The sequence below is a fragment of the Gallinula chloropus genome (genome assembly GCF_964237585.1).
Source record: "Gallinula chloropus genome assembly, chromosome: 1".
Classification (NCBI taxonomy): Eukaryota; Metazoa; Chordata; class Aves; order Gruiformes; family Rallidae; genus Gallinula; species Gallinula chloropus.
In genome coordinates, this window is record NC_140085.1 from 145,047,541 (window position 1) to 145,061,794 (window position 14,254).

The 14,254-nt window shown below is 45.8% G+C and overlaps 1 protein-coding gene across 1 annotated transcript; it reads left to right on the forward strand.

Annotated features, from left to right (window-relative positions):
• Nucleotides 1–513: 513 nt before the first annotated feature.
• LOC311205290 (interleukin-1 receptor type 2-like) lies at nt 514–13,570 on the forward strand (the record flags this gene model as incomplete). Its single annotated transcript, XM_084279636.1, has 9 exons — nt 514–539; nt 2,154–2,278; nt 2,393–2,651; nt 4,765–4,939; nt 6,377–6,548; nt 7,660–7,725; nt 9,009–9,144; nt 11,871–12,016; nt 13,327–13,570. The coding sequence occupies 9 exons, from the start codon at nt 514–516 to the stop codon at nt 13,452–13,454; spliced, it is 1,233 nt and encodes a 410-aa protein (XP_084135762.1). The 3' UTR covers nt 13,455–13,570.
• Nucleotides 13,571–14,254: the final 684 nt, after the last annotated feature.

The window sequence follows — 14,254 nt, forward strand, 5'->3', positions numbered from 1 at the left end:
GTGATGCTAAGATGGACATTGCAGAAGGAAAGGGGAATCAACCCATTCATGATTCACAAGCACTCTGGGAAATCACAAGAGATGTATCTCGTCCATGGAGGGCTTGCTAAACCACATTGCATGCAGATTGCAATTATTTAGCTGCTGACTATGCTGCAGGACACCTTTGTTACCCACGAGAATTTTTCATTTGAGGTAGAGTGTGAAATAGTCACGGGAAAACATGAGTGTGTGCAAACTACTGTTCGTCAGAAAAAGGGAAATTTAGTCATATATTTAGCAGTCATTTCCCCTTTTTTGGGAAATCCAAATACATATTTTCTCTCTCTCTCTGTGTCTATTTCCCTCATCTCCACTCTACGGAAGGAAAGAAAGGTGGGTCTAAAGTGTCATTTGGTTCTGACACAAATCTCATTGGGCAACAAGAGACAAATTTCCGCTGTGAGTTGAGCTAAACCCTATATAAGGGCCACGCTAACCATTTCCCACCTTATATCTTTTCATGAGAAGCTGATGGCTGAAAGACTACAGAACCACAGGTAAGTGAATCTGATGGAAATTTGGGAAGGAAAACCTCACCTAAAGTCTCAGATTGTGTTTAGTTAGAAACTAAACCACAGGGAATGGAAAGCTCTGAAGAAAATCATCCTGCATTTCATCAGGCAAAGGATCTAATGAGAGACAAAAATTCCCTGTTACACGGTATTACGTGTGAACCTTGGGGCTTGCTAATGCCACAGACAAAACTGCTGGCACCCAGTCCAGGTGCAGAGGGGCTACAGCTCCATGCCAACACCCTGGAAACCCTTGCCAATCTAGAGGTAGGGGAGACAACCTGTGGTTATGAAACAATATTATTAGGCAAGAGGCTGGCTTTGTGTTGTTGCAGAGATTACAGTAAACTGGAAATAGTTTATTACAGTTGAAGTATCAGATGCCACATAAATATAGCTACTAGAACAGGGAGATATTTGGACTAAAACTGCATTATAAATGCAGTTGGGATGGGGTAGGAGCATGATGGGCTGCACACAAGGTGTCTGAAGGTGAGTACCTATGAATGTGACTGTTATATGGGTAGAAATATGTTTTTTCTTTTGGAGACAATTTAAAGTTCTTGTCTGGTCATTTAATATTCATCCTATGGGACAACCATAGTGTTGGACTAATGTTACATGCATGCAATTTGCATTTCTGCATATAAAAGGGAAATAGTATGTATCATGCACATGTATGTATTGTATTGCACGTAAGTACCTTACATAGAGAACAAAGTGGTGCCCATATATAGCATGCTTTGTGTATTTGTGCCTGTGGTACACTGAGATAACACATAATTGACCAACAGAGTAACAGTAGCCGAAACCTCGTGGTGGGCCAGAAAGCACTCAGTGATGTACTCAGAAACAGCCTTGCCCATGCCAGGCCAATACAGATGACAACGAAGGACTGGCAGTGGGTAGATTTTTGGGGTTTGGGTTTTTTTCCCCTTAGTGTCACCGTGTTTTATTTTTAGGACAAGTTGTTCGGGGTTTTCCTCATCTTTTTGTAGCATAGGTAGATGGTAGTCCATGCTGATAACTCACTTGTGCACCAACAGCAAGGTACATGCCGTAGGAGTCAAAGTTTTGCCGGGGACTTTGAAAGCTTGGCTCTGGCTATAGCAGGAAGTTTGCCTGCTTTGGTAGCCACAGTGGGGAAGATAAAGTGACACAGGATTTAATGGGGTCCATACAACCTTGGGAGACACCTGCAGTGACTGCTTGAGAGAGCTAAAGCCTGGTCTGCTGCGTTCTTGCTCCCGCGTTCACCCAAGTCACTGTGCTGCCGCTAACTGGGAGCAGCTGACGCTGCCTGGGCCACATCTTATTGCAAAATAACAGAGCTAGATTTGTTGCACTGAAAAGCCATGGGGACAGCAGCATCTTGTGGTATGTTGCCTGCATCTCGGACAGAAGTGATGCCTCTGCACCAAGCCAGATGCTCTTGTTTCACAAGTCCACCCCCATGCTCTAGGGATGAAGAAGCCTTTCTGCTCACCAAGGGTGAACCAAAGCTCACCAGGGCTGGAGTGGGGAAAAGAGCAGTTAACTCTTAAGTTAGTGTGGACTATTTTCATCATATCTTCTGTCTTCTAATAAACTTCCCTGTAGATTTCAGGATACATTCCCTCGGTCTTCTGATTTCCTCTGGGAAAAAATGCGTGGTCTTTTCTTTGTCCTGGCGATGTGTACAGCTGGTGCCTCCACTTTTAGACTCCAGCAAGTCAAAACCACAGGTAAGGGCATACTTTTGGGTTTTGGGGTTGGGTTTTTTGTTTGTTTTTTCCTCTCTCCCTTCTTTTTAATGTCCCTGACTAACAGTATTGTAAACCTATCTCTGATTTATATAGAAAATTGCCCAGATCACACCGTGTTTTACAAACACTACAATGAGCTGCATGGAGAACCTGTGGTTCTGAAATGCCCTTCCCCCAGATACAGACACTGGGATGTTTCTGCCTTGACGACTAATATCACGTGGTATAAAAATGGTTCAAAATCCATGATATCAGGAAGAGATGAAGATCCAAGAATCTGGGCAGAAGGAGATGCACTCTGGTTTTTACCAGCAATGCTAGATGATTCAGGAGTATACATCTGCACCAGAAGGTGGGTATTTAAAAGAAAATCCAGCACACTAACAAGATTAAAACACATTAGCTTGATTCTAAACTCCAGCTATGTTCAGAGCATGTCTGGATCAGGTTGTTTCTGACTTTATTAGACAAAAAATGTGGAAACTCAGAACTCTTAAGTGCATTGTGTGTCTCATATATATATATATATGGATTAATCATGGCACAGTATCACCACTCTGGCTAGGAGTTCATGAGGTAATAGTGTACAGAGAGTTTGTTCTAGCTTATTTATGAGTCAGTTAGAGCTTTGACAAGCAGGGATGTGATGCAGGCAGGGGATTCTGCAGAACACAACCCCAGTGCTACAGATCCAGAGAAGCAAATAGCCTTGTTTACACTTCAGATTGCCTTAAGAAGCATACACCAAGGCACTGTGGCTCTCCCATGGTTTCTTTCTTCCCTCTCCCTTATCCCCGGTCTTTACTTTTCTCCTGCTTCACATTTTAAACCAGAATTTGATTGCCTTGGTATTGTTGGAAGATCTTTCATGAAGAGCGATGTGTATTTACTAGGCTGGTAGCAAACTTGAGATACTGCAGTGGGTTGAGACTTGAGCCATGGCTTTTTTCAGTGCTATTGGTAATTGTTTTCTGAGTGTTTATAACCTGACAACCCATTGTATGGTTTCAAAAGAGGTACCAGTGTCTGGATTTGTGAGGGGACATAGGAAGGCAAAGCCACCTGCTGCCATTACAGCCTGAACTCCTGGAATGTCCTAGGTCCCTGTTCCCTGCCAGCTCCTCCACCCAATCAGCCTCGCTGTACACCCCTGGCAACTGGTGCCCTGCTCTGGGGTCCATAGTGGGAAACGTATCTCTCCATCCCCCGGAGCTGCCTGCGCCGAGCGCTGTTTCCTTGCTAGCAAGACACTCCTTGTGAGTGATGTGTGCCAGCAGTAGAAGGGATGCACAGGTGGACAGTCAATCAATCATGCTCAGCGTACTGTGTTGGCCTCTCTGCAGGCGTTAGCAGTGACTGCAGTGGTGGGGCAGAAGAGAAGATTTCAGCAGTGTGGCCAGAGTAAAAAGGTTGGAAATACTGTCCTACAACAGAGTAGTTGCCTGGGACCATCAAGGGTGTTATTTAACCCCCTTTTTGGACTATCCTGACTCAGCTTCTCAACCTGTAACACTGAGGCACCTGTAGTAAAACCTTGTGGAACCTGTTTGGAAAAGATACGCAAGAGCCAAATACGTAGCGTCATCAATAGCGTTATTACAGGATTAATAAAGTACAAATGAATCACATTTCCTCTGCAAACCATCCCACAGGGAGGCCACCAGATTTTTTTCAGTGAGGGTAAATAGGAAATTATCACAGATTTCTGCTTCCACTGAGCAGGTATTTTGGATTTAGATGTCCAGCCTGCATGTGACAGCCAGTCACAGCCACACAGCTCGAGCGTGTCTGCTCACAGCCCCAGGATGCTCTCTGGGAGGTTGCAGCCCGGAGCCCCTGGCTTTGCTGGGTCAGGCATCTGCAAAGCAAGCTTTCAGAGGTTGGAAAGGACATAGTTTCTCTCCCCAAGTTTGGTCCTCCTTGAGATTGGGGCCAGAAAGAAAAGTATCGCAAAGCTTTCAAGGGAGGAATGGCTTCTCTTCTATGCAAATGGTATGTGCTGGCAGAAATGCCTGCCAGTTGTGCAACAGTACCTGCAGGTGTATTTTAGTACATGCTTTAAGCTTTCAAATTCATCTTTAGGTCCCAGGCATTAGGGTTTCTGCATTCAAGACCTCTTTCAAAAAAATGGAGGGTTCATGACAGACCTGCTACTGTTTAGGCAGACATGTTCCTCTCCTGAGAAAATTAAAATCATGGCTTAGTCTAAGGGTGCACAGCAAACTTGGTGTACAAAAAAGAAAAGACTGAAGCTCAAAGGTTCAGAACCTTGAAGAACATACCAGCAGCATGTTAATATTGTGCAAAAAAACCCAGAATGAGTGATTTTCCAGGACCCAACCTGGTATCATCTCAGTCTTGGCCTCTTGTAAATGGCTAAGGAGGGAAACAGAGCTGGGAGGAAACCTCAGGTTGAGGTCCCTTTGTTGCTAGTGGGTGCTCACCTCTCCCCCTTCTGTCTGCAGGAACTCCTCCTACTGCGCTGAGGTCTCCATTCACCTCACTGTTGTGGAGAAAACAGCTGTTCAGGAGATTGCCTATACCCAGGTCCTCTTCACTTCCACCTCTGGAAGGCTTGTTTGCCCTGAGCTGTGGGACTTTACATCGAACAGGACAAGCTTGGAGCTCAAGTGGTACAAGGTAGAACTTTCACCTCCTCTTTGCGCAAAGCCTTATCTCAACCTGCTTGTAAAGGCACATTCACCTCCACTTTTTGTTTCTCCTGAAGATGATGTTGGTAAAGCCATGAGCACAGGGGAATTTTAGGGCAGATGTATATACTTTAAGAAAGGTTATCTGGGGTGGGCTCAGCACAGGGTGAAATGCTTCACCTGTGGTATGCTCTCACTGGCAATGTAACTAGTTTTAAGGCTAGATTACCTACCCTGACCCAGGGTAGGGTTTGCCACCTCAGATTAGGCTCTTCTCTTTTTGACCTCCAGTGAATCTCCCCAGTGACGCTTCCCTTGTGTAAGCTGTTCAGATTGGGGCAGGTTTCGTTAATCAACTGAAAAGCAGCATTTGGAAATACTTGGTTCATCCCACAAAGCGCAACTTGCCACTTCATCACTTTTCCAGTAGGCAAGCCTGGGATTACCTGTGAGGTCAAATGTCCTTCACTGGATCATCCTCAGATGTACAGTCTCGCACTGTACAGCATGGGATTCTTCTCATATTTTCATAATACCTTGGGTTAGCTTTTATTTGCATTCTCACTATGAACCGTATGCTCTGCCTCGTGCAACTATTCTTCTTACCATAGGATGTAATACCTAGGCTGGCTTCATACAGCAGTGCTGATGATGCGATTGGTCCCTTACCAGGAAAAGGTCCCTGGTCAGGATTCCCTTCAGAAGCAGGCTATAACCCACTTACCTAAGTAAAAGTCTGCCCCCCAGCCCCCAACATGGTTCTTGCTACAACTATCGGCAAAACTTAGTGTGACTTCATGGAGAAGGAATGTAATTGCTCCAAGCTGGGCTCTAACCCATGTACAAACCGACCCTTAGTGATACAGAGCAGAAATTTATCACAATTTATGAGATCATGGTAACAAATAGTTTTGTGAAAACTTCATGATTACTTAAATGTATTTTTCTTAAAAGAATGGCTTAGAATATTACTCTCATGAGGTCCTAGATTCATAGAATGCTTTGGGTTGGAAGTGACCTCAAAGATCGTCTAGTTCCAACTCCCCTGCCATGGGCAGGGACACCCTCACTGTACCATGTATGGAAAGTAATAGTGTTGTGAAAACCCTCATGGTTTTGCCTTAGAAGGATTTGTTAGATGACTGTTCTTAAGAGAACTCATCAAAGACCCTATTATGTATCTTCCATCCCAAAAAGTGCATTTTACTGAAGAGCTACACCCCCACGTTATAGATAGATTAAAAGAGTAGCAGTGGACACACGTTTGAAGACCTTGCCCTTTGGTGGGAAGGTGGAACTGCTCAGATTTCCTGCTGATAGGGGAACTTTCAGTGACAGAGAGACAAGGATAGGTGACGTTGTTTGGAAGTCATGCAGCCGCACCCATCATCCGAGCCACAACGCCGGTCGCCATCTTTTCCTCCAGGACACTTTGCCTTTGGATGACAACAAAAAATTCATCATTCTGAACGGTTCCAACTCTCTGATCGTGACCTCGGTGGTGCCGACAGACGCCGGCTATTACACCTGCAAGATGGCATTTCCACACCGAGGTGTCACCTACGAAGTCACCAGAACAATTAATCTCAAGACCACTGGTAAATACTGGCTCCTTAAAACATGGCAGCACCTCAGAGAGTCTCGTCTCTCTTCATAGAGGAACTCCTCCCTGGTCTCCCAGCGTTGCCAAGGAAAGGGGGGGTGCCACGGGACCCTGCCGAGTGTCCCGGGGCTGGGCTCACCCCTTTGCGGGAGGCGGGACTCGGGGTGATGCGAGTTTGTGTCCGGGGGTGTCACTGCAAATGGCTCCAGAGCGCTGAGGAAACAGACCGTTTGATACGCGCTCAGCACGGGGGAAAACCGCTGTTTCGCAGACGGGGCGGGGGGGTTGGGGGAATCGGCCCGGGGCTGTGGGGGGGGGGGGGGGGGGGCCGGGCGGAGCGGCGCTGCTGCGCCGAGCCGCCAGCAAGGGGTGCCCGGGAGCCGCCAGCAAGGGGTGCCCGGGAGCCGCCAGCAAGGGGTGCCCGGGAGCCACCAGTAAGGGGTGCCCGGGAGCCGCCAGTAAGGGGTGCTCGGGAGCCGCCAGCCCCCCCCGCCCGGCCCGGGCCCGCCGCCTCAGCCCGGCTGGCCGCGCTCCGCCCTCCACCGCCCCCAGCGCAGCCCGCCCGGGCGGGCGGAGGGGCTGAGGACGGTGGGGAGCGCGGTCGAAGGAGGCAGCGTGAGGGTGCTGCTTCCTCTGGCGGGTCCCTGGGGCCCGCTGGTGGCAGTGACTTTGGGAAGGGTGGTGTGGGAGGGCCGAAGGTGTAAATTTCGGTCGTGCCCGCATCCGTTCTCTGCTTAAACTTGTGGCTTTTCTGTTTGCGAGTCTGAAATGGGGGTGCGGGGCGCTCGGCCCTCACTGCGCCTGAAAAGGCCCGCGCTTAGTGCCTGGTGTGTGCGGTGCTCCCAAAAGACTCATGTGCCCTCAGTCCCTCGCGGTGCAGCTTTCGGGATCAGGATGGGAGCCTGATCCTCTCTTGCCACCGCAGTCACTGATCTCTGGGCTTCAAACTGGGATGGCAGGGTGGCATTCCAGCGGGTATAACAACCAGGTGCTTTCCTGAGACAGGGAAAATGCTGAGCAAGGTGGCACGTTTTTACCTGTAGTTCAGTGGTGATGAACACACTTGCTTTCATGTAGCACTGACTCCGTTTTCCTTCTCTCTCCAGAAAGAGAAGAGAGAATTACCCCAATAATTGTGTACCCAACGCGAAAAACGTCATCAGCTGTTCTTGGTAAGGCCCAACTTTATTTTTTGAAACTTCTAATCAGGCAAAAATTAGAGCAGGTTTCCTTAAGGTGTAATTTGTTGGCCTAAGTTGTATGTACTCGATGGTCTTTGGATCTCCATCATATTATCCGAGGGCCAGTGCTGGAGTAGTTCTTGCATCTTACTGTCTACAACTAGACGCTGTCTTCCATGTAGGAGAAGGTGTAGAAATGCAGTAGATTTTAGCCACTAACAAAGCAAGAAAAGCATGTTTGTACCCGTAGATCAGCTGCTCAGTGTCCCCCTACACTAAACCTTTTTTTTTTTCAATATTTCCTCAAAATGGTCTAGGCTACCTGGCTGCTTTGAACAAGTCAGATCGCTTTTTTGGGAGGAGACATTTTTTTTGTGGCTTTTTACTGTTTGAACAACTGTTGTTGTTAGGTAGTACCTTGATAGGATCTCAGATTTTCTTTGAAGATTATATTATGACAAGAAATCTCTGTTACATTTCCTTTTCTCAGAAAATGCTGGGTATTTGGGTAAAATGCCAGGTAGAGTAAGCTTTTTAAACTTGGGGACTACACACAGAGCTATGTCCCACGTGTCTTAGTTTTCCCTGACACTGCTGCCACTTTTCTTTCCATCAGCATAGCATTACTGAGTCTTTTTTATATATCTTTTTTTTTTCTCTTTTCTATCTATCTCTGTGAAACATTTTATATCCCTTTTGTCACCATCTGCACAGAGAGTAATAAAATTGTGTGTGTTTCTGAGCCCTGTGTTTTCCATATCATATAGATAGGCACCAGCCTGAATGATCTTCATCCTTAGTTCTGAGTTACAGTTATGACAGCAAAATTTCTGAATTTTTTCATGATCACTTTTATCCCTGGAGGTCCCACTTTGAGCTGAACACCCTTGCCCACAGCCCCTATGAGTGAAGCCACACTGCTCATTAACGCAGTAAACCACACTGTTGCCCTTAGGGCTGCAGTATGTAAGAAGGAGCAAAGCCACAGGAATATAGCTTTGCCTCCTGAGGAATGTGTCTGGTGCAAGAGTTTCTAACTGTTGCAATGGGAAGGTGCTGTGGTTAGTAGTGGGAAGGACTGCCAAACACGCAGGTCTCGCTGCCAAGGAGTAGAGGATCAAAAGTAATCTGGGGCTTGACTTCAGTGTTGAATGTAGTGGCGCTTAACGTGCGTGGGAGTTTGATCTCCCACTGGAGATGTTGGTTTTCACCAAGAGAAAAAGTAGTTCTTCATATGTGTCCAGATGGGGTTTTAACCTTTCTTGTCCCAACAGGGTCCAAGATGACTCTCCCATGCAAAGTATTTATTGGACTGAGCAGTCACTTCCATACCCATGTGGAATGGCTCGTAAATGACACCAGTGTCGACATCGTTTACAAGCAAAGCAGAGTGACAGAGGGAGAACGACAGTAAGTCTGGCTGAAAGTGTTTCCTTCTGCTTGTTGTTTTAACCTGCAGTGTGACAGGGGCTCTCAGTGCAGCTGAATGCCAGGTAATGAAACGGGTTATGGACAGATGTGAAGTGAAGGTGAGAGCTCAAAAAAACCCCATGCAGGCAAGCAAAAAAGCCCACCCAAACAAGAGCCAGCCAGGGTGAATAGAATTCTTTATCTCTGGTTTTTTAGTCATGGTATACTGCAAATAACCCAACTTCAAAGCTTAGTCTTGAAGGGGGTTTTCATGAGCAGCTGAGTTTGTGTAAAGAGCTGACTGCAGTGGAAAGCAATGGGGTTTGATCCTTCCCAGTGCTTCTCTTCTCTTGCTCCTTGCTCCGTGCCAGGGAAATAGGAACATCCTCTCCCCAATGTTGATGAAGTTCTCTGAACACACCAAGACAACAGAAAACTACCCAGTGGTTCTTTTGGTTTGGCTTTCTTAAATATTATTGTTTTTCCTGTTAGGGTTGTTCTCTTCCACATTAAAATTCCAACTACAATTTTAATCAGGGCAGCTCCTGCAATCCTTGCATGGTCAAAATTCCCCTGGAAACCAGTACTGATCATCAATTTTTGGTAAAGGTTGCAGAGTTTGATTTATAGAGCATAATCAGATGTGAACACGAGCAGTAGGTGTTTTGAAATCACATGATAAGAATTAAAGCTATTTTATCATTGAATCTGTGTTATCTAGCACTCTAGATTGGTCATGAATTAGGTAAAGGTTTGTTTAAGAGTATTAGAGCTATTTGATCATCATAAAAAACCCCGTTGTAACTATTGTCCTTAGGCAAAAGTAAAGGAGGAGGAGGAGGCAGCTGGGAGCTGGCTTTGGCACTCCCACAGGTCCTAGGGCTGCCTGATGGCCCAGTGGACCTGTGGGCCTGTTAAACTGACTCACAGAGACGCCCTGTTAGTGCTAGACCTGGCGCCAGGAAAGCTCTGGGAAGGATGCTGGTGGGAGGGAGAAGCAGGATGTTGCACATCCTCTTGCCCGGACCCATTGTCTCTCCCAGTCTTGCAGACCCTTCTTTCAGCTGCCTCAGAGCTGCATGCCTCAAGGCTCTTCCCACTAAGAAAGGAAGGAAAAGATCCACTTTCTGTACTTGTCACATCACCTGAGCAGAAGTAACTGGCTGCCTGCAGGCAATGCTTGTAGCGCTTTGCAAATGTGAAGTAAAACTGAGATCTCTTCACTGAGGTTCAGGTTGGCATGTTTTATCTCTCATTTGCTGAAGCTGAGTGTCCACAAAGACCATAACCTGGGTCACAGTGGCTCTGCCTATGCTTGTGGATAGAACTGGGCTCTGGGATGCCATGGCTTCTGCTGTTAATGGTTAAACTGGTCACTCACCAGTTCCTGGCTATTAATTGGGGTGTAGCATGGGGCAGGGACCATTCCCAGCAGAGTCTGGGGGTGTGGTATCCCTGCTGTGAGGGACTGTTTAGCAGTTACCGATATGAGCTGGCTTTGGCCATTTGTGGCCATGAGTGCCAGATAATAACCTGGTCACCTTTAGTTTACTGCACAGCTGTGGCCAGATGTAACAGGGTAACTCAACTGTATGCCCTTAGGTGTTTTCACGTTCTCTGGAGCATGATTAAGACCATTAATTTGTAACATCATTTACGTGGATAAGTGACAGTGGGTTAAACCTGTGGTCAGGAGCCATAAAATGTACCGTGTCTGTAGTCTCTGCAAGATTTCAAATAGAGCAGCACATGTACTTTGCTACTTGGACTTTAAAATTATTTTTATTGTTACTATAACTATCATTATTACTGGTGTATATTGTCATATAACTGCATGAGGACAGGGACCATGCCAGCTAGAGCTCCTGGAGGCCCTACAGAGCATGAGGCACTCCAGTTCTGCTGGAAGCCCTCAGAACATGGGGCAAGGCAAAACAGGTCAAATGCCACCAGGAAAACAAATTCCCCATTGAAATCTCTGGCAAAACACCCACCACCCTATTCCTGTGGCACAGTCCCAGGAGGGGTGCACGGGGAGCTCCACTGCCGCAGCGCGCAGCAGGCTCATGATCAGATCATTAAAGAGCAGGTGAACAACTGCTGCTGCAATGACTAAAAGGTGTGAAGAGCCCATGTTTTGACCGCAGCTGGAAAACCACTTCCAAATAGCTGGGCTGGTGAAACTCTTGGGTTGAAGGAAGCTGGAAACTTCCTAGACAGTTTCTTGCACTGAGCTCTTGGCTTTGAGCGCATGATAGACAGGAATGGTGGTTCAGTTTGCTGAGAGAGCATTTTCAGGGTTGTGTTCTCTGTATGTCCTCTTCCAGCCAACAGTAAGAATTGATCTCAGAAATGGATAGTTGATCAGAGAGAAGGAATTAGGTTTTTCCCACAACACTGTGTGGAGAGCCCAAAGTTAGACAGAATTCTGCTTGCTTTTCTTCCCTTCCTTTTTAAAATTTATTTTTGCAAGAAAAATCCAGCTCTTTTTTTTTTTTTTTTTCCTGGAAGATTCCTAAGGGTGGGATAGGTACTGACTGCTGAGGTTCCAACAGTTGGCACAGTTGGGCTGGAAGACATAGGTGTCCTCTAACGGTGAGGGGCTAGGTCAGAAACAAGCAAATATCCAGCGTGTTTTTTGCAATGTGCTGCTAGAATGAACACATCAAACAGAGAAAAGAGAGATTATAAAAGGAGGTAACATCAAATGTTGCTTTTTCTTCCAGAGAAATTGTAGAAAATGGTGAAAACTTCATTGAAGTCCCACTGATTTTTGATTCTGTGGAAGAAGTGGATTTTTACACAGATTTCACATGTCTGGCCCAGAACATATACGGCTATCAAGTATTGCCAACGAGGGTCAAGCAGGAAGGTAATTAGTTTGACTGCTTGTTTGGGGTAACTGTTATCATCATTCTAATGACAAATTATCATCCAAACCTTTTATACTGTCAGAGGCACGATTGGGATGAATTACTGCCTGGGGGAAAAAACTGGTTGCCTCTTCCATGTGTGGACTTTGGAATAGCCTGTTCACAAAATACACTTTCTGTTGGTCATTCACTGACATTTTCTGCAGGGATAAGGATCTGTGCTGGTATGTCTGCTCATGCCATAAGGCTCCAGTGACATAATGGTTCCAGTGAGACTACTGGCAAACTCCCATTGGGTGCAGCAGGGCCAGATTTCCTCCAGTTCCTCAAGATATAGTGAGGAAAAATAGGCAACAGCAGAATGAAGATCAAAACGTTCCTTTTCCTCATATATGGACTGCTGCCAAAATAACAAGAAATGTAAAGTATGAATGGGTGTTGTTATTTTGGCTCCTAGTGATGGGAAGAGAAGCCCTAAGCTCAGTGCGATTAACATGCCGGTGTGATAGACCACTGACCAAGAACCAGCTGTGAAAACAATGTGAGGCAGTTCTGATTGTTTCTTTGCACGGTGTTGATGAATCGCCAGAGCTTGCTCGCACTGTCTTAGAAAGGCACATGAACATTTACAGTCTTCATTATGAGTTCCACCTCCTGACTCACTCCGGCATCCTGTGATGAGGGATTTGTACTCATTTGCTAGATGACGTGCTGTCCTTGCCTTCCATGAGCTACACAGGTATTAGAGGAGGCAGTTCCATGAACCAGTCTAGGCTGGAATAATCCAAAGTGGTCTGGACAGGCTCTGGTCTTGGAAATGGACTGTATTGTGGGAAAAAAGCTCAGTCTTGGCTTGATCATTAGTAATTTATAGGCTGCTCTGTACAAGAAAATCATTCATAGAGCTTGAGGGCAGACTAGCTGTTAGATAGTCCCTCTCCATGCAGTGCTTTGATTTCCTGCTTGGAGTGTCTCTGCTTCCTCCAAATTAGGACAGAACACATGTAGCTACCCTGAGCAAGGGTACAGAAGAGTCATGTGTCTGCAAAAGGGTTGAACTCTAGATTCTCAGCCTCTGTTGTTTTCCAGTTCTTCCTCCCATCTTCATAATCCCATTTCCCAAGGCACTTGATCAATAGGCCTCTTCCTTTCGCAGGTGAACAACCCTGCTGGAAGGTTAACTTGCAGACATCCTTTTTATTGTGATTTCTCCTCTTCCTCCATGAACCAAAAGTGAAAACCCTGTTCCAGACAGGTTTGTTATTTGTTTGGGGTTTTTATTAAATATTTAATTTCTTTACTTTTCCAGCTCTGGGCTTGTCCTGGTATATTGCAGTGATTCCTGTCGCCTTGGCCTGCGTGATCCTGGGGGCAGTATGCACACACCGACGCTGGAAGCAGAGGGCTGATAAAGGATATTCAATAGCAAAGGTTTAAAACCTGCTTTATTCTGCAACCATCAACAGAACAACAACAAAAAATATCATCCTGGCTGTCTTCAGATGAGACACAAGATGAGGTTTCAGACCAGGCATACTCGGTTCCCAGCACGTGGATACATCTCAGATACTTTCCTCTTCTCCAAGACTTTGATCTGATGAAGTGATAAATACAAGTTTGCATTTTTATGCTGCCTAGGTACAGGAAACCAGGCTCTTTTACTTTGCAGCTAGGGTGCAATCTGTAGCATTTTGGAACATAGACTACCAGGAACATACCCTGGATATGGTAGGGAAAGGGAGGTGCTCTCACCCTTTGTAATTCTAATAGTCTTATTGTTATAAAAAAAAAAGGAAAAGAACCCACCTAAAATCTAAAAACCAGAAGCTAAGAAAGCTTCCTAGGGAAGAACTATTACACATCAGAGTGAAAATTCGTTTTTCTTATGTGTCCAAGCTCATTTTATTTAATTTCAGTCTAAAAAGAGCTGGGTTTTCCCTTTTCCAGAGCCAAATACAGCTGTCATGGCAACTGTGTATCTATGAACTTTTCCACAGAAAATCTACTCTTTTTTTTCACCATTTGGATTACTCTCTGCTTAAACAGATTGCCTCAGAATAGCCTTCCCCCCCGAAATAACTACATCAGTGTAACACATAATTCCACACAGGAGAATTCAGTTTTGTTTTACCTACCAGCATCCCATAGCTAGAGCTTCATAGGCAGCCATAACATGTTGTTGCCTTTGCCAAGAAAAGAGTTTGGAGGGATGTTTTAGTGTTTTGGGAGTCATTTGA